Source organism: Gadus chalcogrammus, chromosome 23 (genome assembly GCF_026213295.1).
Source record: "Gadus chalcogrammus isolate NIFS_2021 chromosome 23, NIFS_Gcha_1.0, whole genome shotgun sequence".
Lineage (NCBI taxonomy): Eukaryota > Metazoa > Chordata > Actinopteri > Gadiformes > Gadidae > Gadus > Gadus chalcogrammus.
Window position 1 is genome coordinate 6,101,671 of NC_079434.1, and position 24,148 is coordinate 6,125,818.

The window sequence follows — 24,148 nt, forward strand, 5'->3', positions numbered from 1 at the left end:
GGTAGTCAAGTAAAGTTAAAATCGTTATCGAGTGTATGCAGGACTTTTTTTGCTTACCTCTCTGGTGCTTCACCACTGACCCAACAAATACTGGCCCGAGTTGTCCCACGCTGCTTCAACATGTTACATCCAACCATTACCAACGGTTTGAGCACACTTAACACGTTGGGGTTAGTTGTCGTTTGTTTCAAGCAGCTGGCTTCACCCATTAGCATTCGTTTGAAATGAGCTACAAAAACAGTTAGCATTAGCGGTGGAGTCTGGGTGTCTTCAGCTCACCTCTGAGTTATTGGAGCCAACAGCTTGGGAGCCCCTCGTTGGCTGACGGATGACAGGTAGAGCCTCATCACGAGGTTTGACCATGTCGTTCTTCACAGCCATCTGCTGTGTGAAATAATGAGCGCTGTAATGTGGTTTTAATGTCTGTTCCTCTGCCCACTGCACGGCGGAGGCAAGTGGAGTGATTATACCTGGGCCTTAAGTAGCCAGACTTAACAGTTTTTTCTGAAACTCTTTTCCATCGGGTGTAATCAGGAGGATTTTGTTCTCGAGAATCGTGTTAGAGTGTAGTGTAGTATGTTTGTGTGTGTGTGTGTGTGTGTGTGTGTGTGTGTGTGAGTGTTCTTGTGTGGGTGCATGCATGTTTTTGTGTATGTATGTGTGTGTGTGTGTGTGTGTGTGTGTGCTGAATGGGTCAATTTAGTTGAAACTAATACATGTAGAATGATAGAACAGCATGCTGTTAAATAACATTTCCCAGCTTACTATCACCTCAACAGAGTTGGATTTTTAATGGCAAACAAAGAGAATAAATGGCCAACAAAACAAATTTCTCATACCCCTTATCCAACGCAACTACCATTGACTTCAGCTCAATCAAACCCGGTATCGCCCTGCCTGGAATCAAACCCCTGGTCCGCCCCCAACACACCCCGGGTCTTCCTCCCCCCCCCCCCCCAAGATGTCTTTTCACGCTCCAGTGTAAGAGATGAGTAGAGGTCGTAGCCTTTCAGTGGGACCATTAGCTCGCAATGAAGTCCGCTGCTAACTGGGAACAGACGCTAAACGGGAAGCGGGGGCGAGGGGGCTGGGCAGCGAGGACCATGTGTTCCATGTGTTGTCATCACTCAGCCCTCGAACCTTGAATCCCAGGTCTCAGGAAGCCTGTCTAATGGGTCTCAGGCCGGCGTTGTACATCTTGATAGTCATTAGCTTGAATGGCAGATCTGCAGTGAAAAGACACCAATCAGGAACTAGAAACTTATTTTGGGGGGATTTCACGATTCCAAACATTATGGGCTCGTAGATAATTGTACATTTTGTTCATGTGTTTTCCAGAAGAGTTGTTGGAGGTCTGCTGACTGTTTGTACACATTATACTTGCTAATCAGATGTAAATGGTAGTGAGGGGTTGAGTTGTGAAGACTGTTACAGAATAGTAATCAGGGGCTGAGAAAGCCCCACAAAGGGGTAGATTATTTAAGTCTTGTTTTTCCCCTCGGGGTCCACGTTCAGGACGTTTAGCTATACAGTCGAATTCCCCCGTCGCCAAAGTCAGTCCCTATGTGACCTGGAACGTGATAACAATAAATCTCCCTTGTAAACACGTTTTCCCCGGACTTCCACACAACCCTGCTATCGTCATTAGCTGGAGAACGGAGATGTCCCCCATGTTTCAGGCCCGCTTGGGGCCGCATTCTCCATCTGTTCCTTCGTTTTCTTTTCTATCGGCTAAGAAAATCCGTTTCCTCCGTCTTGAAACCGACAGAGTAACAACAGCTTGTGTTGTGAGTGTCTTGGTGAGGAAGTGTTAATTCACTGGTCCGCTGGTGGTGTCTCTTCCCTGGCCAGGTCGGTTGTATGGTAGCGCTAAGCAACAGATGGCAAGACGGCCCTTGCTGGGGCTGTAACCGGTGTGTCCAGTCGTTGTGTGTCCAAAAGTGTGTTCCTCAGGGGCGGGCTTCGGGGGTTGTCGACCACGGTCACAGATGTGAGAGTCGTTAACTAGCCGGCTAGCTGTGCGGGGGGCTCGTTTGGGCTGCTTTACTAGTATGTCGAGTTAGTGTTGTGTGTGTCTGTCGTGTGGTTGGTTGTGTACGACTCCTGAGTCTGTGTATGACGCCCCAGTTACAATGTCTGTACTTCTAAATGTATCTTAGTTTGAGACATTTTCGTATTTGCATGCACGTCTTCTGTTTGTTTTTTGTGTGCCTGTTAATGTACTTCTAGTTAATGTATTTATTTGTGCGTCTGTTAATGTACTTCTAGCGACACAGTGTTGACACAGGGAGTGTGTGCTCGCGTGTGTGTTGTGTATTTCTGTGTGGTGTCGAGGTCATCCCCGCTGACAGACAGTTAATTATGCGGGGCTGGCGTTGCTGCCTGGTCGGCTCCCGCTGTCGTCTGTTCCTCGCTGGGCTTGAAGTGACCTGTCGTCCCACACGACTTCCTCTGAGGTGCTCAGGCTTATCTTACTACTGCAGGCCAGGTCTTCAAGCAGAATGTAATTGCAGTATTGTATTACACTCATACAATCGAACAGTGGAGAAGTAGAGCTTACCTCATTTTAACTGTGGTGCTTTGGTTACATGAAACTGTCTTGTTATAGCTATTACGCATTGTACCACAAATCTCCAGAAGTACACCTGGTAGTTCACATTTGATGTTAGTTGACAATTTCTTTGGTGATGTGCGTGGAGTGATTAGTGAAATCACCCTGCTAGGGCGGTGCGTGATTTGATGCTCATTCTGCTATGAAATGCATCCATCTAGTTTTATTGTATTGTCAGAGTCAGGGCTTTGTTTGGCATGCATCAAATGTATTCTCAATGTGGAGGGCTTTGAGTACATCACTATAATTCAACCGTTTCGCTTTGCTCAGAACAGACGGAAAGTATTCCAAATGTACTCCCCGAAAAACACACACACAAAAAAAAAATGGCAGCGCAGCAAACGATTTAAAAAGCTCCCTCAAACGTTGCTGGAGGATATGTTCCCAGGTTTAGGCTAATCTGGGACCCAGTCTCTTAGGGGTCTTGGGAAAGCCACCAGATTTCCCAAAGCGTCTCAGTTAACCCACTGTTATCCACTCAAATTCCCTGTCCCCGGCTAGGGAGTATTGCCTTTGAAATACCTTGCACACCAATTACAATGTTTTCTCTCCCCGTCTCCCTGCTCCGGTGTGAGGCTTGTCTTTCTCATGTATCAGGTGTCCATTGTGATGGTTAGCAATTTGTTCTGGCAGCCCGGTGTTGCAGCTGCACAAAAAGACCCCAGATCTGCCTGCTTTTCCTTTTTTTGTGTTGTTTTGTTGGCCCGTTAAACCTTTACGAATAAGGTACAAAACGGTTGCACGCCAGGATGTAATTTGATCTTTGGGGTTCTGCCATGTCTTAACGTATTAACTGTTTCTCCGCCTTTTCCCTGATCTGTCCCACAGGTGTTTATGCACCGGCTCCACCAGTATGCGGCCGCCAAAATCGACAAGAACATCACAGAGGAGACGGTGAAGGTGAGGTTCGCTCTCTTGGACATGATCTGTGCTATCAACGGTGTAATCTGGACCGTGGAGAAACGTTCAGCGTAAATTGAGCTCCGTTTTTTCCTAGAGGGAAACTGATTCCCTTTATAAGTCGCACCAAAAGCAAGCACACAAAACCCTGTTTTGGGAGTGTAATACAGTGCAAGACGGGGACGGAAACGACAGTGGGAGTGGAGCAAATCTGGCCCCTGAAGTGGAGGCGAGGCGTTCTTTCAAACCGAAATAGCCAAATTCAGAATGAAGAAGAACACTGGAAAAGGCAAAGAAAATGGTGGGCGTCCCAGGAAGCAGCTGTGACTATAATCTATTTATAAATGATTCCGGACGGAAGGATGAAGGACAATAAATGCGGCTTTCTCTCAGGGAAGGGAATGGTCACGGCCTCTTTGGTTATTCTCGAAGGTAAACACATATTCTCTGGTTATGGGTCGCCCATCCCCTTGTTTTGGAATGCGTTGCCTCGTGCGGCGGGTTTGTTTGGGAACACGCCGTGCAACATTGAGCCCTACCAGCACAAAGGTCGCCCAAAGGTCGGGCGAGCGGCTGTGATGTCACCACACAGCTGCCATGTCATCCAGTAAAAGAGCTTCAGATTATTTAGAATAAGATTATGAAGATGATATCGCTTGATTAATCACTCACGTTGTTCCACGCCAATACAAACTGTGTATTGGATCTTGTTGTCACAACACGACAGATTGGTAATGGGCAGAAATGAGCCTGTGGTTTTGCTCCTTCCGAAAAATCTGCGTCATCCGCGATCAAAACATAACAGCTGTAGTCTGGCCGACGAATATAATCATACTGCGCGATGCAATGGTGGTCTGACAGCGTTGTGATAAAGAGCCTCGTATCTTTACATCCCTGGGTGTCTCCGTCCGTCTCTAGGTGCTGTTCTCCAACACGGAGGAGATTCTGGCCGTCCACAGGGACTTCCTGTCCATGGTGGAGGGCCTTCTGCAGCCAGACCCCCACGCGCACCACGAAGTCGGACGCTGCTTCCTGCAATTCGTAAGTCCAAATTGTCGCTCACTCCCTGAACTCCCTAGTCTCACTAGAAAGGAGCCTTGCATCAGACTTTTTGGACTCGCGTAGGGATCAGATGGTGGCCTGAAAGTGAACGTTTAATCGGCAAATCCATATCATTGTACGACTTGCATTCGCTGCAAACGAACCGCCACTAACGCTGAGATGCAATCACGTGGATCTTAGATCAGAAACCCACAAATGGAGACGATACACCCAGGTTATGAGAGGTCCTCTAAGAAAACAAAAAGTCTGTACAATTGTACAATGTATGTGTGCGTGTGTTTGTGTGTGTGTTTGTGTCATTCTGTCTCACGACCCAGAATGAGATGAGTTGTGCCACATGTTGTGAATTTATCTCCCTGGGATACCCACTCGCGCGGTGTGCACGGCACATGTGTGCAGTGTTTTCTGCCGTTATATCTCATATTTCTTTGATGCAGGTCTTGGCGAGTGAACTGGCATGAACTATAGGCTTCACAGTCCAATAAATCTCAGCTCTGAGCTCTCTCTCTGTCCAGGATCTCAGAGCGGCATTCCACTGAAGGCCTGCCGATTAGAGTTTATGGCCTCAGTGGTGGACATGTGATCTCACCGTGCTGACAGACAATACAACATGTTTTAGGATAAGAGACTGTGGTGGATCATTTTAGGTAATTCCGAGGATAATCTGGCATTGCCTATTTACGTCACGTTTTGCATGCACTTGATCTTGCCTTGTTGTGGGAAATAAAGGGATCTTTCTCTCTTTCATTCTCTCTCGCTCTCTATTTTGTAAACTCATACACTCTCTCTCTTTCTCATACACTTTCTCTCTTTCTCATACACTCTCTCTCTTTCTCGCTCTCTCGTACACTCATTTATAGGCATCACATTTATTACCGGTAACCATATTTCGAAGGTGGCTGACTCCAGTGTACAGACTGAATCCTTCTCCTCCTCTTTGCAGTAGGGGTTGGATATTCATGAACCAATCAGGAGAGACCAACTATCCACCTGAATTTAACAGCATTTTAGGTGGACATTGATGCGTAACCATGCCAACCCGCTGAGAGTTGAGCAGAGCGAATTAAAAACAAAATTGGGCGATATTGAGAAGTGTATGTAAAATAAATGGTAATTGGTGATGGAAATTCTTGTCTATAGCGGTCGCCAGTGTTGTTATTTTTCCTGCTTGTTTCAGGTGCACAGGTTAAAACGCATTGTCAACAAACAACTGCTAACACTGCATCCATTACTGTGTCACGTGATCTGGGGGCACATGGATGGAAGGATGTAATTAACCCCCCTTTATCTTCCTGCGTCCCAGATGATGTATTAAATATGATGTGTTTTCTTTTCAGGCTCTGTTCCTGTTATCTTAAGGTCATATCAGTCATTCTAGTGTTTTATTATGTTTACTTTTGATCAGCCCCTCTTTTCTCATCACCCTTACAACGTTTTATCGGACACTACGGTTTCACAGCTCACTCTCTCGCTCTCTCTTTTCCAACTCTCTCTTTCGCTCACTCTCTCTCTTTCTTTTCCAATCTCTCTCTCTCTTTCTTTCTTCCCATATCGCTCTGAGTCTGTGCCTCTCGGTCTCCCCAGCAGCTTACCGCCCCCCCCCCTTCCCCCCTCTCTCTCCCTGTGCTGCAGAGGAGTGGCTTCCAGGTGTACGACGAGTACTGTGGGAACCACGAGAAGGCCCAGCGGCTGCTGCTGGAGCTCAACAAGATCCGCTCCGTGCGCACCTGCCTGCTGGTGAGGCTGGAGCGCCGAGCATCCTCCCGTCACACGCACCTCATCCACTCACTCATCACAATCACCCATCCATCCTATCGCCTAACACCTCCATTTTCCCACTCATCCATCGAACGCACGCACAAACGCACACACTCACACACACACACACACACACACACACACACACACACACACACACACACACACACACACACACACTACGACCCCCCACACACACACACACACACATACACACACACATACACACACCACGACCCCCCACACACACACACACACACATACACACACACATACACACACCACGACCCCACACGCACGCACACGCTCACACACTCACTCACTCACTCACTCACTCACTCACTCACTCACTCACTCACTCACTCACTCACTCACTCACTCACTCACTCACTCACTCACTCACTCACTCACTCACTCACTCACTCACTCACTCACTCACTCACTCACTCACTCACTCACTCACTCACTCACTCACTTCACTCACTCACTCACTCACTCACTCGCTCGCTCAAGACAACCACACACAAGGCACATACGTGCAGGGAAGGGACAAGCATGCGTCGTAAAACAGCCCCCCAGCTGGACAGTGAGAGGAGCCCCAGTGTTTGCTGCAGTGCGTCTGGTGGCTGGCTGGAGGCGTTGGCTGACCTGGCGCTGGGTTCAGGCAGGCGGCCTCTTCCTGTCCCAACACACGTCCACTGGGGAGCATCACGCTGCCACCACCAAGGACTAAGCCCCCGCAGCTGGCTATCTGCTTACTGCTGTGGGCTTGGGGCGTCTTAATTTGTTTTCTTCTTTATTTTACTGTGCTCTCTCTCTCTCGCTCCCTCTCTCACTCACTCACTCACTCACTCGCTCACTCAGTCATTCACTCACGCAATTACTTTCTTTTCCTCTGTGTATGTGCCTGTGTTTGTGTGTGTTTGTGTGCGTGAGTGTGTGTGTGCTTGCGTGGGTGGTTGTTTTCTTGCACATTCTGTTGTTCTGTGTTTTTGTGCGCACTATTGTCTAACTGACTTGACTCTGTCAACAAACGTCCATGCCTGTGTGCATGTGTTTGTGTGTGTGTGGATGATCCCCTGCAATGTGTACATGTGGTTCTCTCCATGTTTCCCCTCCGGTGCTCTCCATCTCCCTCCTCCCCACTGACCCTCATGCCAATCTCTCCGTTCAACGCGTCCCCGTTGGCACTGCTCGCCCAGTGCTGCCGCCGCCGCCACCGCCGCCGCCGCTTAGCGCTACACCCAGCGGCTACCCAGAAACCACCGGGCTCCGGAACCTCACCCCCCGCCCCGCGTTGCTGCACAGACTCTCTGGGGAGCCCTGTAAAAACAGAGAGAGCCCAGACCTACCGCAGGGTTCTCTCGCCCCGGGGAACGACGCGCTCAGTAACCCCAGAGGAACACCGCACTTTTATTCCTAGACTTGTTAAAAAAGAATAAAAAGGCGTTGCGCAAGTCTTTCAGCATCGCTGATGAAGTGAGAAGGGATGCACACACATATGGGTACGGCCACATTGGCTTTGTGGATGTGCGGGCGCACACAAACACACACATACACACACACACACCACACACACCACACCACACACACACACATACACACACACACACACCACACCACACACACCACACCACACACACACACACCACACACACACAGACACACAAAAACACAACCTGCAACCACACACACTCACACAAACATAGTCACACAACACACACACAAAAAAACACATGCACACACACACACATGCACACACACACACACACACACACACACACACACTAAAACCACACACACACACACACACACACACTACAACCTCACACACACACTAAAACCGCTTACACACACACTCTGTTGTAGAAGTATTTATTTTACGATGAAACTTTCCGCAACACACACACACACACACACACACACACACACACACACACACACACACACACACACACACACACACACACACACACACACACATACTTACACAATACACACACACACGCACGCACACACACACACACACACGCACACACACACACACATTGTCCTGGTTGCGTTGCGGCGTCGCCGCGTGCCTTTGAACTCGGGCGAGCAGATGAGTAAAAGATGTCCGCTGGATGTGATCTAATGAGACGTTTACAGCCTGACCTGGTCGGGACCCGGCCCCCGTCAGGACGCACAGGCGTCTCGCGTTACACCGCAACCCACACCCTGGCCTCGGTCAGCCCCCCCCCGGTCCCCCGACGGCCCCCGCCGCGCTCTGACCGCTGAGGAACACGTCTCGGGTAACACCACCCCCCCCCCCCCCCCCCCCCGCGGACCCCTGTCGGGGCTCGGCCCGCTCCGCTCTTTAACGCTGTAATTACGCAGCTGACCTCGGATGTGTTGTGACGAGGAGGGGGGGGGGGGGCGAGGGGAACCCTCTGGGGTCGTCCTCCTGACCTCCCGCTCTCCCTCACACCCGTGGGTGCTGGTCACCAGGTTCACCCGTCAGACGATCCCTGGCTGATGGTTTTAGTGTGTGGCCGTTTCCTTCCCTCTCCTGTCCTCACTTCTCCTCTCCCCACGGCCTCTCGTGTCCTCCCCTCTCCTCACCCTCTCCCCCTCCCCTCTCCTCACCCGCTCCCCCTCCCCTCTCCTTACCCGCTCCCCCTCCCCTCTCCTCACCCTCTCCCCCTCCCCTCTCCTTACCCTCTCCCCTCCCCTCTCCTCACCCTCTCCCCGTCCCCTCTCCTCACCCGCTCCCCCTCCCCTCTCCTTACCCTCTCCCCTCCTCTCTCCTCGCCCTCTAACATGCCCTCTCACCTCCACTTCTCACCCTCTATCCTTTCCCCCCCCCCCCCCCCCCCCCCCCCCCCCCCCCCCCCCCCCCCCCCCTCCAGAACTGCATGCTGCTGGGAGGCCGGAAGAACACAGAGGTGCCACTGGAGGGCTACCTGGTGGCCCCCATCCAGAGGATCTGCAAGTACCCGCTGCTGCTTAGGGTGGGTACAGCCTCGCCCCCCCCCTGACCCTGGAGGCCAAGATAGTATTCTCCAATTACGCACTTACAGAACCCCGCCTCCAGCAACATGATTGGTTGAAACTGATATAAGCCATGCCTGGTGAGGCATGGTGAGGCCTGGTTAGCATGGTGAGGCGCGATGAGTCCTGGTGATGCCTGGTGAGGCCTGGTTAGTCCTGGTTAGTCCTGGTTAGACCTGATTAGGCCTGGTTAGGCCTGGTTAGTCCTGGTTAGTCCTGGTTAGTCCTGGTTAGTCCTGGTTAGTCCTGGTTAGTCCTGGTTAGTCCTGGTTAGGCCTGGTTAGGCCTGGTTAGTCCTGGTTAGTCCTGGTCAGTCCTGGTTAGGCCTGGTTAGGCCTGGTTAGGCCTGGTTAGTCCTGGTTCCGGAGACATGGATGCACATCTGTGCCACTCAATTCTAGGACTGCCACAGATGTACGTCTCTGTGAATGGAACATAAAGATCCACTTTATTAAGCCCAGATGAGACCCTTATTTTATGATATTACTTAATCTGCCGCTACAAAGCCGGACATTTATAAACTAGGCAGGGTGTGGACTGTAAGATGAGCTCCAGTCATGTGGTAGCCAAGGATTCCTGGAGCTCTGACAGCAGTGGACGGTGATGAGGATGTGAATGAGACGGACCGTTTGAACTGGAGATTTATTTCGCGGAATAAGGGAACAGCAGATGCAGCTGATTATTTAAAATGCTGTGATTTTTATAACTCGCATGTGTGCAGGGGCTTGATCTCTGTCCTGAAGTCGTGGCTGGTTCACACGTGCACACGGGTGCACGTTTTTTGGTGTCAGTGTGAATCTGTTGGTTTGGTTTTGTATATTTCTGATTGTGACTTTGTGTATGCACTATGACTATGATTGTGTATGGGTTATTTGTCTTGTTATGTGTTGTCTATGTGAATCTATATAAGTCTATCCGTTTTTTGTATCACTGTTTATTTGTGCATGTCAGTCTGTGTATTTGTACACATTATTTGGCTGTTTACACTTGTGAGATTGATTGGTGTGTGATTGTTTATGTGTGTCTCTGTGATTCTGTATGTGTCTATGTATAAATGTGATTGTGTACTTGTGTGTCTATGTGAATCTGTCTACGGTATGCGTTTGTATGTCAAATCGTCTATGTGTTTCTATGTGAATATCTTTATATCTGCATGAATGTCTATGTACGATGGTGACCTTTGTACCTGTGGCTGCTGACCTCCAGGAACTTCTAAAGAGAACGCCTAAGAAGCACAACGACCACGGGCTGGTGCTGGAGGCCCTGCAGGTGATGAAGGCCGTGTGCTCCAACATCAACGAGGCCAAGAGGCAGATGGAGAAGCTGGAGGTGTTGGAGGAGTGGCAGTCCCACATCGAGGGCTGGGAGGTGGGTCTCTACCGGGAAGGAGACATGTGTCCACACATCCATCTCACTATGCCTGGTCTCTGCTAACAATTTCGACCTAGGAGGCACAGGTTTCAAAAACCCGACGCAGCAGATGGGTTTGATACACAGAGCCAGCTGGGAGGTCAGGCACAAAAAAATACTAGGCAGTTGATTGGATGAACCATCTGTCTAAAGTCGTCCATCACGTATTATGTAGATCACGCAGTCCCTCAGAGGGCGTTGATTGGTCCGAACCACCACGGTTTGACCACCTGTGTGTCAACTTGAAGCCTGGCGAGACGGATTGTCGCACGGCCGCGTTCTTGCGAGTCCAGCTGCCTCGCAAGGTCACCTATTGTACTATCAGCCGTTCCTGGAAGAGGGATCCCTCTTCTGGGATCCTTCTCCAAGTTTGGGGAGTACTTTCTTGCCCCTTAGATGGCTATAGTCTCCTACCCACAAGGCAACCTCTTACCCACTAGGCAGTCAGTATTTACAATGGCACACACACCTAGGAATGGAAGTATGTTGACAAAGTCAGCGCAGTTAGACAAAACTTTTGTGGTGTGACACAAAATCACACCACAACAGAACGTGCAAGAAAACAACCACCCACGCAAGAACACACACACACGCACGCACGCACGCACACGCACACGCACGCATAGGGAGAGGGAGAGGGAGAGAGAGAGAGAGAGAGCATACTTCGGCAGTACACACTGCATGGCTGGTGCATTGTGAGTAGGACGGCACCAAGCACTGTTCCAGGAGCAGGCGTGCAGTGTGTACTGGTCCTAACGACGCGTCTTGCCTGGCCGTGGGTCCATCCTAAATCTCACTTGTGTATTTCAGTGTATGTTCCTTTCCTCAGGGATTTATTATACTCTGTTTGATCAGACAATAAATGTAGCAGTGATTCTGTAGACACACGCTGTTCCAAAGACCTTAGGGTTTTTTCCTCAAAAGTCACAGTAAAAACAGAGAATTAGAGTGATGCAAATGCAATATGGATTTATCGACACCTCTCTAAGTAACGACGCAGTCGTTCCTACTGAAACGAACAATTCAAGCATTGTTTCAGCTCTTTTTGCTGGTTTAGACAAAAGGAATAGTTGCCAGCAGCCGTTTCCCATTTCAAATGACAAGGAAGAAAACTGAATGGGTTTACGTCTGATGCATGATATCTGAGTCATCTGCTACGAGGAACAGGCCGCCTCCCAGATTTCAGCCTCAGTTCCCCCATTGCTATGCGGTCGGGCTCCATAATATCCAACCGAATTGAGAAATCTCTTGCCCCTGGAGTCAACGGGGGGGGTGGTTGAATCGCGTGTCTTGAGACCCCCCACACTAGACGACATGCAGGGCCCACTTCAGCCCTGATCCCCCCCCCCTTCCTCCCCACCTCCCAGACTCATTATGGGGGGTTTGTCTCCGAGTGGGGAGGCGCCTTTAGGGTTAGGGGGGTAAATTGTGGCCTGTGAAGCCCTTTGAATGAGTGAATTGACCTCACTTGAATTGGCGTTGTTACAGTGGCTGTCTCTCTCCCCGGAATGTTTCAAACTACTTTCAATGGGTCTTTGATAGAAGACTTTCTTTAAGGATTACTGTGGGACTTTTAAGATAGTTAAGGTCTTACTTTGAGACCTAAACTGTCTGTTAGGTCTTACAAGCAATCGTTGCTTAGTGGGCTAACATGTGTGCTAGGTAATGTTACCATTGTTAGAATGGTACATCTCTTGGCACCAATTTAAGCCAAATCCGAATAATTGCTGCATTCCTTAGTTGGATCCTTGCTGTCTAGCTGCTCTTTAAAGCGGCTGTAGTAAGTCAGAGTAGGTCTGCGAGGTATGCATGCATGGAGCCAATGTCGCTTACTGCTGAGCTGTGGCCACTAAATCTCACCAGGCATTACTTATTAACTGACACGGACAACACTACAGCCGTTTCTTTATCTCTGGCAAGACTTTTGTTTTTTACTCTTTCTGGAATTCTCCATGGGAGCGATGTTCGCACCCTGGTGGGATCCCTTCTACCCAGATGGCTAACGGAGACGTCTCACGCTCTCTTTGGTGTCCGCTCTAATCTGTATTTTAGTTCACGAGGAGGGCTTGGGGTTGGAAATGTCCTGGCTTATTGTTATTCTGCTTGGGGGTCAGTAGGGACTTGTGGTGGTGGTGGTTGTGGCAGTGATAGGGAATACAAAGTGAGTCATTGTAAACAGAGGAGGTCTTGGGATGCCGACGCAATTGACCTGGCTTCATGCCAAGAGGGCCCGAAGGCTTCTGGATCTGAAACCAGGAACGTGATTGCAGTTGTTTTGGTGAGAAAGTCTGGATGGCGGTGGTATTGGCTGTAGACACGATTCAATCTGGCTAGCCAGATATATACACACACACACATTTCCTTTTTGTGTGAAGGTTTATTTTACGTAACATGTCTGTGGATTTTACAAAAGCGCAGACACGGCCAAGTATAACGCTCTGGTTTTCATGTATAAATACATCGTGATTCGGCCACAGAAATTGAATTTGCACCGCTTAATTTTAGCGTGCTAGTCTTCCGAGGGAACCTTTATCCGTACACACATTCAATTTAGAAGCTAAATCCTTTCACAGTGTTACACCCATTTAGTGGGATGGGGAACCTAAATATTTCTTTTTGTGGCCAACGGCATCAATCAAGCCTGTCAGGGGGAAAACCAGAACATAACATGCTTTAACAACTGGTGTCATGGAACGGCACACAGTGTTCTGGGCTCGCCTGGGGCGTCCCCATGCCAGAAACATCTCAAGGTAGAATTGAGAAGGAGGAAATATCGTTTTTGGAACCAAGTTCTGTTCCACAAGGGGGGTTCTCGTACATGTCAAACACACGCGTGTGTATCCAGTGGATACACACGTTTACCCGCGACATCCGAGTTAGCTACACATGTGCGTTTTGGCAGCGCAACACGCAAAAAACACAGCAACGCTCGGCGGGCTAAGTATAGTGAGGTCAGCCGGCGTTGGGGCCCGGCCATGGGTGGGGTGCTCTGACATTTTCTCGGCAGCCGGGCCTCACTCAACGTGCTCCGTGGCTGCCATCGCCACTTTTCATCGATTATAAAACATTAGCTCATTCTGGAGCGGGACAGCTCTCCACCACAGCTCTCTGCCAGACTTCTGCTCTCACTCTCTGTGTCTCCCTCAGTCTCTCTCAGACTCTCGCTCGTACTATTGCTCTCGCTCTTACTTACTGTAGCACTCTCTCTCCTCTAATGCTCTCTCTCTCGCACACTCACTGTCTTTCTCTCTCGCTCTCACTCGCTCTCTCATTCTGTCTCCCTCAGTCTCTCTCAGACTCTCACTCTGGCTCTCGGTCTATAGCACTCTATCATACTGTCTCTCTCTTGCTTTCTCTCTCTCGCACACTCTCTGTCTCTCTGTCACTCTCTCTTGAACCATCTGTCCTTCTCTCCCTCTCTATCCCTCTCTCTGACATGGGAAAGGGAAAGTAGAGGGTGAGAAAAAAGTGTGAGAGAGAGAGAGAGGGAGAGAGAGAGGGGGGGGGGGGGGGGGGGGGGGAGATGGAGCTCCAGGGAGGAGGTGTTCCTGTGTGGGTGTCTGAGGAGGAGGGGTTGGATGAAGGTAATAATTGTGTGTTTTTTCCCATTAGTCTTCCACGGCCATGGGCTGAATGCTCGTTAGCACTGACCCTGTCCACAGCTGTGTGGCCCCTAGGCGTCCTGGCAGGTTGACCGTGTGTGGGAGAGAGACAGGGCGAAGGGCCCGTCGCGGTCGCCACGGTGACAGCTGCCAGCGTGTTTAGCTTGTGTTTTCTTTTCTACTTTTCTGCGGCGGCTGCGTTTGCCCGTCACAGGGTTATCTTTCCACGTGTCTGTGTTCAGTCGTTGAGGGGTACCGCAGGATTATGTTAATTTCCCTCCAAGAAAAACCTCCAAGAAGTCTAAGCAATAGTTTAGAGTTTTAGTTATTGTTATTTTACACTCTGCAGGGTCTCTCGTTTGGATTGTGTTGTCTCCTTCGGTTCAGCAGTTTGCTTAAGCTTACTGACAATCGGCCTGCTTTTCCTCTCTCTGTTTACTTATTTTAAAATGGCTGCCATGCTAGCATAAAGAAGCCTCTTATGTTGGACAGCCAACAAAGTGTTGAGGCAAGGTGCTAAAGCGCAGACGTGACAACAAGCCAAAGCTGCAGTTAAGCAGTTTTTCGGCAGTCCAGGCCGAGGCCACCGAAAGAGGAAAAAAAGGGTAAAGGAGAAAATGTGTACTGTAAACGTTTCATGAAAGCGAGGGAGCCCAGTGACCGACCGGGTTCAAGCGGCCCGGTGTGTTTCTGCTCAGCGTTCCCCCAACACGTCCAGGGCTAGAGTCAGGCCTGCTCCTGCAGAAAAAGGAAACGCAGGTCAGCAGGTCCGGACCTGGGGGACCTGGCTTCCCCTCCCTGGACGTGAGCAGGGCAGGCTGGCCTTCGCCACGTCTGGCCCCGCGCACACACTCACCCGCCGCGGAGCACTCTACCATCTGGCCACTGGCTGGTGACTGCCTAGTAACAGGAACCTGGGAGAGAGCAGCGGGAGGGCGAGGCAGGAGGGGAGAAAAGTGAGTGACGATCAAAAAGGGTGAAGAGGGAGGAGGAAGTGGAGCATAAAGAAAGAGCGATGGAAAGAGTGAAGAGAGGGAGGGGTTTTGCCCGCTCTGGCGTCGGGTGCACCAGGTGAAAGGTTTTAGTTTTGCGGCCTTTGCCCGTCTTATTTTTAGCCCAGATGCTTAAAACCCGGCCACACATGAAATTCCCAATGGTGGGCAAAGTGAGAACACCGATCTGTGAGGTTTATCGCCTCCAGCAGGGCCTGTTGCGCTCCCAGACCCACAACAATGCAGCACAAGAGTTTGGCTGGACAGGAAATGTTTTCTATAGCCGAGAGTCTATGGCGGCCTATTTTAAAGTCGCTCGGTAATCTGCGGTGAGGAAGTCTGTTGTGTTGTTGTAGACCCATAAGAGAGGGAACAGGAAGGAGTGGGAATCTAACCCCCACCCCCCTCTGCTCTCCCTCCTCCTCCTCTGCTTAGAGGCTGTACATCATCAGTCAGTCAGTGGCTGAAGCACAATTATGTGGCTTGGTTTCACTTTATTCTCACTGAAACAGTACAAGGCTCAGAGCTAGGTTTTCATGTGAGAAACAACTGCTAGTTCGAGTTGTTCCCCTCACTCTTCATAAGCTATCCCTACATCAGATATTCAGCAGACACTTAAGAATGAATTATTTCGTAATGTATATGCATTATAGATGCAATGCATTGTGCAATATAAATTGCACAAGGGTGCCAGCAAATGAGTCTGTGGTTTGTTGGAATCGAACCCAGTAACCTTTTTTCGCTGGGGGTTCGAACACCTGATGCCTCTACCATACTATCCTACCTCTGTCCATTAGGCCAGGGATGTGTGTTTTAGATCCACAGTCTGGTCAGTCTCTAAGTTCTGCTTCCTCCTCCCCGTCCCCGTCTCCGTCTGCTCCTGCCAGGGCTCCAACATCACGGACACGTGCACGGAGATGCTAATGCACGGCGTGCTGCTGAAGATCTCGGCGGGGAACATACAGGAAAGGAACTTCTTCCTGTTTGACAAGCTCCTGGTCTACTGCAAGAAGAAGAACAGGTACCTTTTCACGCACTCGCTGTATACACGCTGTGCACACTCCAAGCGCTGTACATTGGTGGTTTGGGCGAAACACGTGCTGGGGTTTCTGGCTTCACTGAGAGACCTATTGTTTGAAACGTATCATATCCTCATCATCCTCTCCACTCTACACTCTGGATGTGTTTAACGGAGACGGTCAAAGAGTCATGCAACCATTTTGTTTTTGTGGGTGTTTACGGTTCGCAGTGGGCCGTGCACTTTAGGAAGATCTTGTAGGAGTTTAAAAATAGACGAGAAGAAGAAGCCAGGGAGGCATGGACAAAGAAGAAGGAGGAAATCTGGTCTAATGCTTTCTTTTTTCAACCCCGAAAAAAAAGCAGAACCAAGCGGTTAGGCTAGCTGGTGTGTCTGTGTGTGTGTGTGTGTGTGTGTGTGTGTGTGTGTGTGTGTGTGTGTGTGTGTGTGTGTGTGTGTGTGTGTGTGTGTGTCTGTGTCTGTGTCTGTGTGTGTGTGTGTGTGTGTGTGTGTGTGTGTGAGCGGTTGCCTGTGTACACGTGCATGTGTATGTGTGTCTGTGTGTGTCTGTGTGTGCATACACGTGTGTGTGTGTGTGTGAGACCTGGACCACTAACACTGTCTGGGGTCTCGGGTTGCCTGCCCTTCAAGTGTATTTATCTGAGGCATTACGCGGCGGTGCTATTCACCAAACCACCTGATACGTGACACCGCCACCTCGGCCCGGGGCAAGGACACCGGCCCGGCCCGCCACCCTGCCACAGCGCCACGGCCAAGTGGGCATGGACCCCCGCATCCCTCACTCCTCTGGAGAAAGGGCTTCTGGGCGGACTGGTGTGTGTGGGGGAGTGTGGGGGACTGGGAGTGTGTGTGTGTGTGTGTGTGTGTGTGTGTGTGTGTGTGTGTGTGTGTGAAAGGGAGGGAGGGAGTGTGTGCGTGTGTATGTAAAAGGGAGGAAGTGTTTGTGTGTGTGTGCATGTGTTTATAAAAGGGAGGGAGGGAGGGATTGGGAGTGTGCGTATGTGTGTGATGGTGTGTATGTGTGTGGGAATGTCAGTGTGTTTGTGTTTTTGTGTGTGTGAGGATGTGTATCTTGGACTGTTTATGTGTGTGGGTCTGTAGATGAGTGGGAATGTGTGTATGTGTTTGTTTTTGTGTCTTTGTATGTGTGTGTGAGAATTTGTGTGGGACTGTGTATGTAAGAGGATGTGTGTGTGTCTTTGTGTGTGTGTGTGTGTGTTTGTGTGAGGATGTGTCTGGCGACTGTGTGAGTGAGAAGATATGTGTGTGTCCGTGTGTTTGTGTGTGTGCGTGCATGCGTGCGTGTGTGTGTGTGTGTGTGTGTGTGTGTGCGTGTAGTGGCCTGGTCATGGGAGGGTGGGGGAGGGTACACAACCACCAGCATCTGGGTCCACCAGTATAAAGTTCCGCTGCGCAGTGCTTTTGTGCACACATTGAAAGCGTGTCTGACCATTTATGTTAACACAACCCCCACCCCCACGCCCACTGCACCTGTTAAGACAGCTCACATGTCCCGGTTTCAACACCACAATGTCCGTGCTCCACCTGTAGGCATCCGCAGGCAAGATGTCTCCACAAGATCACGACGGCTTAATGACTGAACAGTGAACAGCAACCCGACCCTGAATCGTCTGACAATGCAACTGACAATTTTAGAGTGGGGTTGAGCTGCTGTGAGTTGGGTTGAGTTGAGTTGAGTTACGGGGCTGGGTTTGCCCTTGAAGCGTGCCCTCCCAGTGCGTGTGATGTGTGATGAGGAGCAGGGCGCTCGTGTGCTGATCCGTGTCCATCCTGTGATTTTTTTTTTTTTCAACAAGGCGTTTAAAAAACAGCAAGGCGGCCACTGAATGCCCCCGCTTCCTGTTCAGAGGACGCATCAACACGGAGGTGATGGAGGTGGAGAACGTGGACGATGGGACTGGTGAGTACAAAATAAAAAAAGACAAATATAAATGGAGATTTATGAGATAATTTTTTTTCAATTCCCTGTTTTCCTTTCCTATGTCTATTTGCTGTCTCGGAATATTCTCTCAAGTGATTTTGCCCTTGTCCGTCTTTCTCTCCCTGCTGCGTTTAGAGTTTCAGTCCCTTGATAGATTATCATTGTTTCTTTTCCACAAAAGATTTAACAAGATAAGATATAATAAAGGGTATGTCCTGGTTTTGGTTTTCCACGGATTGCCAACATGTCCTTCAACTAAAGAACAGTATGTACGTTTGCAGAAGCCATCGCTATCTCTCTGATGGACTTTGATTTGTTCTTAAGAGGAGTATGGATGATAAGTGTGAGAGTGTTTGCGAGAGGGTGAGTAAAAGAGAGAGGGATATAGAGAGAGAGTCAGAGGGAGAAAGACACTGATGGAGAGAGAGGGAGAGAGAGAGAGTGCTGGAGGGGCAGGGACTTGTGTGTCCTGTGTTGCCCTGATTACAATTGATTACCTGACTGTTTTGGCTATGGTTTGTTTTATGGTTTTTTTCCAATCTTCCATCTTTGCGGAGTGTAGAAGCAGCCGGGCCAAATTAAGGAGACCCTTTTTACTCAATGCTTTTAAAAGAAGCGGAAAATACGACATGCCGGCCAGAACCGGCATGCTCTAGTCTTTCTGTTCAACAGTCAGCTCACTGACTGTTTGAGAGGGTAGTCTGGGAGTGGCTCTGTGAGTCAACGCTGGCCTCTCTGAAGCAATTTAAAGAGATGGACAACCTCGGCGTCGGCGCGAGCTAGAACTCACATGCACCAGGCTTTCAGCTACACTTTCAGTTGGGATACTCCCAACATGGGTCTGTTTGAAGGGTTAGACTGGGCGTTTCTGTGAGTCAACGCCGGCTTCTCCAGAGCGTTTTAAAGAGAGGAAAAACACAAGTCCAGTGTGTGCTAGCAGTACACCAGGCTTTCCGTTCCCCTTTCAGCTAGGATACTTGATGTGTATAAAGATGTGTTTGAAGGGGACGATCGGAGTGAGTCTTGAGAGCCAACGCCAGCTTCTCTCCGGGTTACGCTGGAGGCCTGTGGAGTGGATAATGCTGATGGAAGCTTCTGGGTCTCCGAGCGGACCACCCTCTGTGATTTGATTAGCATGGAAGGGGCCGGTGCTCAATGAGGCTCTTTGCTGAGCAGCTCTCCAGAGGTCGGTGTGAGGGCCTGCCGCTGTGGCGCTACTCCACTGCTGTGAATGATTGCATCCACTGCGAACGTCCGGCGAGGTCGATCACATTGTCTTTGTGGTCTCTACCTTAGGCGAGCTGAGGCCAAAACACATGCTTTGATAGTAAGAGGAATGGTATTTCCTTTACACTTAGGGCATTTATATTTAGGCCATTAAGCAGACCTTTTAATCCAAAGCGACAATAAGTACATTTGTCAGAAGAAGAAGAAGTCACTACAGTAAAGAAACAAGTGCTAAGCATTTACAATTGCTAGGTTAACCCATTTCCTGTATACAACAAAGATTGCTAGGATAAGACCCTACCAATGCTCAGTAGTATTTTTTAATTGTCAGGAAAATAACAAACAATAAGTGTGTTCACTATGTGCCAGACATTTGCAAATAGTTGAATGAAAAGTGAGTATGTTTCTCGTTCTGTTTGCGATTTAGTTATCTCGGCGCGTTGGCTTTGCTTTAATAATTTGACCCTTTAGGTTATTCAATTAAATATTTTATCCCATTTCCCAGCTGAAGCGCCTTTTTGAAGTAGAGGTTCTGCCTCATAAGAGATTCGTACACACACTCCACCTGGACTCTCTCCACTGAGACTCTGTTTATACTGTCTTCATCTGCAGAACGGTGGATTTATAGAGCTAAAATACATATATATATATACAGTGTACATAAAATACGAAAAGATAAAAAGTAAAATACGGCCGTGTGTGTGTGTATGTGTGTGTGTTTGGATGTGCGTGCATGTCTGTGTGCGTGTGTGTGTGTGTATGTGCATGTGTGTGTGCGCCTCTTGTGTGTGCATATGTGTGGCTGTATGTGTGTGTGTGTGTGTGTGTGTGTGTGTGTGTGTGTGTGTGTGTGTGTATGTTTGTGTGCTTTTCCACCTGCCCCTCAGCTGACTACCACAGCAGCGGGAACATCGTGAACAGCGGCTGGAAGATCCACAACACGGCCAAGAACAAGTGGTTTGTGTGCATGGCCAAGACCCCGGAGGAGAAGCAGGAGTGGCTGGAGGCCATCCTGAAAGAGAGAGAGCGCAGGAAAAGTAAGTACGGGGAAGGGTTAGAGGGCCGATGAAGCCATCGAACACTAAACGTGAACTGGCACCGGCAACTTCTGCATTACTTTGCGTTGAATAATGACCAGAAAGGTTTTTGCTTGAGGAATAATTCAGATTAGTTTCACTCAAGGATTCCTGAAAGGATTAAATTGAAGGCAATGGACCTTTGTGCTGACTGTGTGTCTTTATGTTTGCATTAAACATAACGGTGTGTGTGTGTGTGTGTGTGTGTGTGTGTGTGTGTGTGTGTGTGTGTGTGTGTGTGTGTGTGTGTGTGTGTGTGTGTGTGTGTGTGTGTGTGTGTGTGTGTATGTTCACATGTGGTGCCTTGGTGCTGTGTGTGAATGTGCTGACCCACGGTTCTGACTCAAACGTTGAGATAACCGCATTCAGTGTTTTCTTGCAATCTATCAAAAAGTGACACAATATTTCAGCTACAGAACCCAACAGCTCGCCTGTACAGGGATACACTTCTATTACCATTTATTTATTTGTCTATCTATCGATCCTGCTCAGAACCATTAGCAAATTGAAAAGTATTAAGATTAAGTGAGTTCCTTGCCTCGTGATTTCCGGTCTCATATTTCCAGGAGAACAGCTGTGCTTGATTGGACGAAATGTCACCGGACGGCAAGAGTCATGTCTGTTCTCCGTCTGCCTCCCTCCTTTCCCTCTCCTCTCTCTCTCCCTCCCTCCCCTCTCTCCCTCCTTTTCCTCCCTCCCTCCCTCCCCTCCCTCCCTACTTCCCTCCCTCCCTCCCACCCTCCCCTCTCTCCCTCCCTCCCTCTATCTGCTCCATCCCTCCCTCCCCTCTCTCCCTCCCTCCCTCTATCTGCTCCATCCCTCCCTCCCCTCCCTCCCTCACCTCCCTCCCTACTTCCCTCCCTCCCTCCCTCTCTCCCATCCTCCCCTCTCTCCCTCCCTCCCTCTATCCGCTCCATCCCTCCCTCCCCTCCCTACTTCCCTCCCTCCCTCCCTCCCTCCTTCTCTCCCACCCTCCCTCTCTCCCACCCCCCCCCTCTCTCCCTCCCCCCCTCCCCCAGGCCTGCGGCTGGGCATGGAGCAGGACACGTGGGTGATGGTGTCAGAGAAGGGGGAGAAGCTGTACCAGCTCATGACCAAAGGCCACCTCATCAAGGACCGCAAGCGCAAGCTCTCCACCTTCCCCAAGTGCTTCCTGGGAAGGTGAGGGCGCCACGCACACATCCACACATGCACACATGCACACATGCAAACATGCAAGCACACGCATATGCACACATGAGCACATGAGTACATGCACGCACACACATACACACACGCACACACAGATGCACACACACACAGACATACACACACACACACACACACACACACACACACACACACACACACACACACACACACACACACACACACACACACACACACACACACACACACACACACACACACACACACACACACACACACACACACACACACACACACACACACACACACAGAAGCACATCATCTGGATATGTTAGGGTTTCCCAACCAACTCCAAATTACTTTCCACACACAAACACACACAAAGGTACACATGCACAAATACAGACACACACACACACACACACACACACAAAGGCATCACCTGGGAAGATAAGAAGTTTACACCGGCTAACATCAAAACCCACTGACCAGTGTCCACATACACACGTATGCTTAGGGCGTCTTGTTTATTTGTCCTACTGATGTGGAGTCATTTCCTTTGGAGAGTCAATGCGGCCCGCTGAGTGACAGCAGTGTAATGTCAGGCCGGGTGACACAGTCCCGATGGTGACTGTGTGTGACCCCGGTGACGTGACCCACTGGAATGAGCACCAAAGTCCTTGATTATTCACGGGATTGTGCAGGCGGTCACCAGAGGACCGGCCCAGACTGTACACACCGCTTCAAAGCTGATTTCCCCCGGATCAACTCGTTTGTACTTCCCCCCCAAAACCCCAAAATACACCAAGACAAATTATCCCTGAAGACAGCTGCAGGGAATGGGAGGCGAGTGACACACGCACACACACACACACACACACACACACACACACACACACACACACACACACACACACACACACACACACACACACACACACACACACACACACACACACACACACACACACACGTCTTCCTTTCCTTCAGGTTGTCATTCGCTTTCTGAACCAGCGGCTGTAAGGCTCGTCATATAGGTGGTGTATAGGTGGTGGTGTCTGGGGCGGTGGTGGGGGTGGTGTCTGGGGTGGTGGTTGGGGTGGTGTTTCTGGTGTCTGGGGTGGTGGTTGGGGTGGTGTTTCTGGTGTCTGGGGTGGTGGTTGGGGTGGTGTTTCTGGTGTCTGGGTGGTGGTTGGGGTGGTGTTTCTGGTGTCTGGGGTGGTGGAGGTTGGGGTGGTGTTTCTGGTGTCTGGGGTGGTGGTTGGGCTGGTGTTTCTGGTGTCTAGGCTGGTGGTGTGGTCTGTTGTGTTGGGGGAAAAGAATAAAAAATAAAAAATATGTAAAGTAAAAACAAGGACAAGACAGACCGAGCAGTAAGAACATAGAAAACCTGACAAGCATGGATGAGTAAATAAAATAGCAAAAATAGCTCAGTGATATATACAGTATGCTCATAGTTTAAAATGCTGTTTTTTAGTCTGTTGTTGTACAGTCTAATTGCTGTAGGCACAAAAGACTTGGGACTTTGTTCTGTCTTTTTTAGACTGAGGTCATGTACAGTTGAGCTACAAATACCCAACTCCAATCATCTTGCTGGCTGTTTTAACTATTCGATGCAGTTTATTCTGGTCCTCAATGTACCTGTTACCAAACGCACAAATAAGGTGGGGTCTAGGGGCGTAGGTGTGGTGTGGGTATATTATAATATATTATAATATATGCAATATTAAGTCACACAGTGGTGATGTTAAACAGCAGCATTGTCACACACGTCAGTGGGCCTAAGTCTTACCGCAGCCTACTGTTAAACAGAGGAAAGTGTGTATAGAGTAAATCTATCAGAGCTGTGTGTTTGGCCGTGTGCTTTGTATCCAGGATTCAATAGGTCGACTTTGGACACAAAGATCCGAAAACATTAAATTGCGTCCATCCCTGAAATGGTGCTTGTGCCTTTAATCCGTGTTTTGTCCGTCTCCTCTCGGCCCTGATCCTGTAACTGGGAAGGATTGGACGGGATTGGATTGGGTGCTGCGGCGCTGATCTAACCATCGATTTGGGAGAGCAGGCTAATAGGAGAGCAGGGGTCGCTCCCACTGCAATCTCCTCCGGCCGTGAGTTTCCCCCCTTGGCGCTGCATTATTACCACACCAGCCGCCTCCGTATCGCACTGATGCACACACACAGCACGTCCGCAGTGTCTCCGCAGCGTCTCCTCCCCCCTCCTCCCCCCTCCTCCTCCTCCTCCTCTGTGTTCTGCCCGGGCCTTACCCCGCTCCAGGTAGAACATTCCGGCTGCCTCCGCTTTGACCGTATAGATATCGAATCAAAGAGCTGTTTAGCGGCTCCCATG

At 49.7% G+C, this 24,148-nt stretch overlaps 1 protein-coding gene across 1 annotated transcript in view; it reads left to right on the forward strand.

Annotated features, from left to right (window-relative positions):
- prex2 (phosphatidylinositol-3,4,5-trisphosphate-dependent Rac exchange factor 2) overlaps window positions 1-24,148 on the forward strand; it is a 121,732-nt gene that overhangs the window by 15,952 nt on the left and 81,632 nt on the right. Inside the window, exons 2-10 of the mRNA XM_056583819.1 lie at window positions 3,440-3,511; window positions 4,430-4,552; window positions 6,206-6,310; window positions 9,220-9,321; window positions 10,568-10,729; window positions 16,253-16,386; window positions 18,222-18,325; window positions 20,461-20,610; window positions 21,669-21,810. Coding sequence (XP_056439794.1) covers window positions 3,440-3,511; window positions 4,430-4,552; window positions 6,206-6,310; window positions 9,220-9,321; window positions 10,568-10,729; window positions 16,253-16,386; window positions 18,222-18,325; window positions 20,461-20,610; window positions 21,669-21,810 — 1,094 coding nt within the window. The remainder of the gene's footprint in view (window positions 1-3,439; window positions 3,512-4,429; window positions 4,553-6,205; window positions 6,311-9,219; window positions 9,322-10,567; window positions 10,730-16,252; window positions 16,387-18,221; window positions 18,326-20,460; window positions 20,611-21,668; window positions 21,811-24,148) is intronic.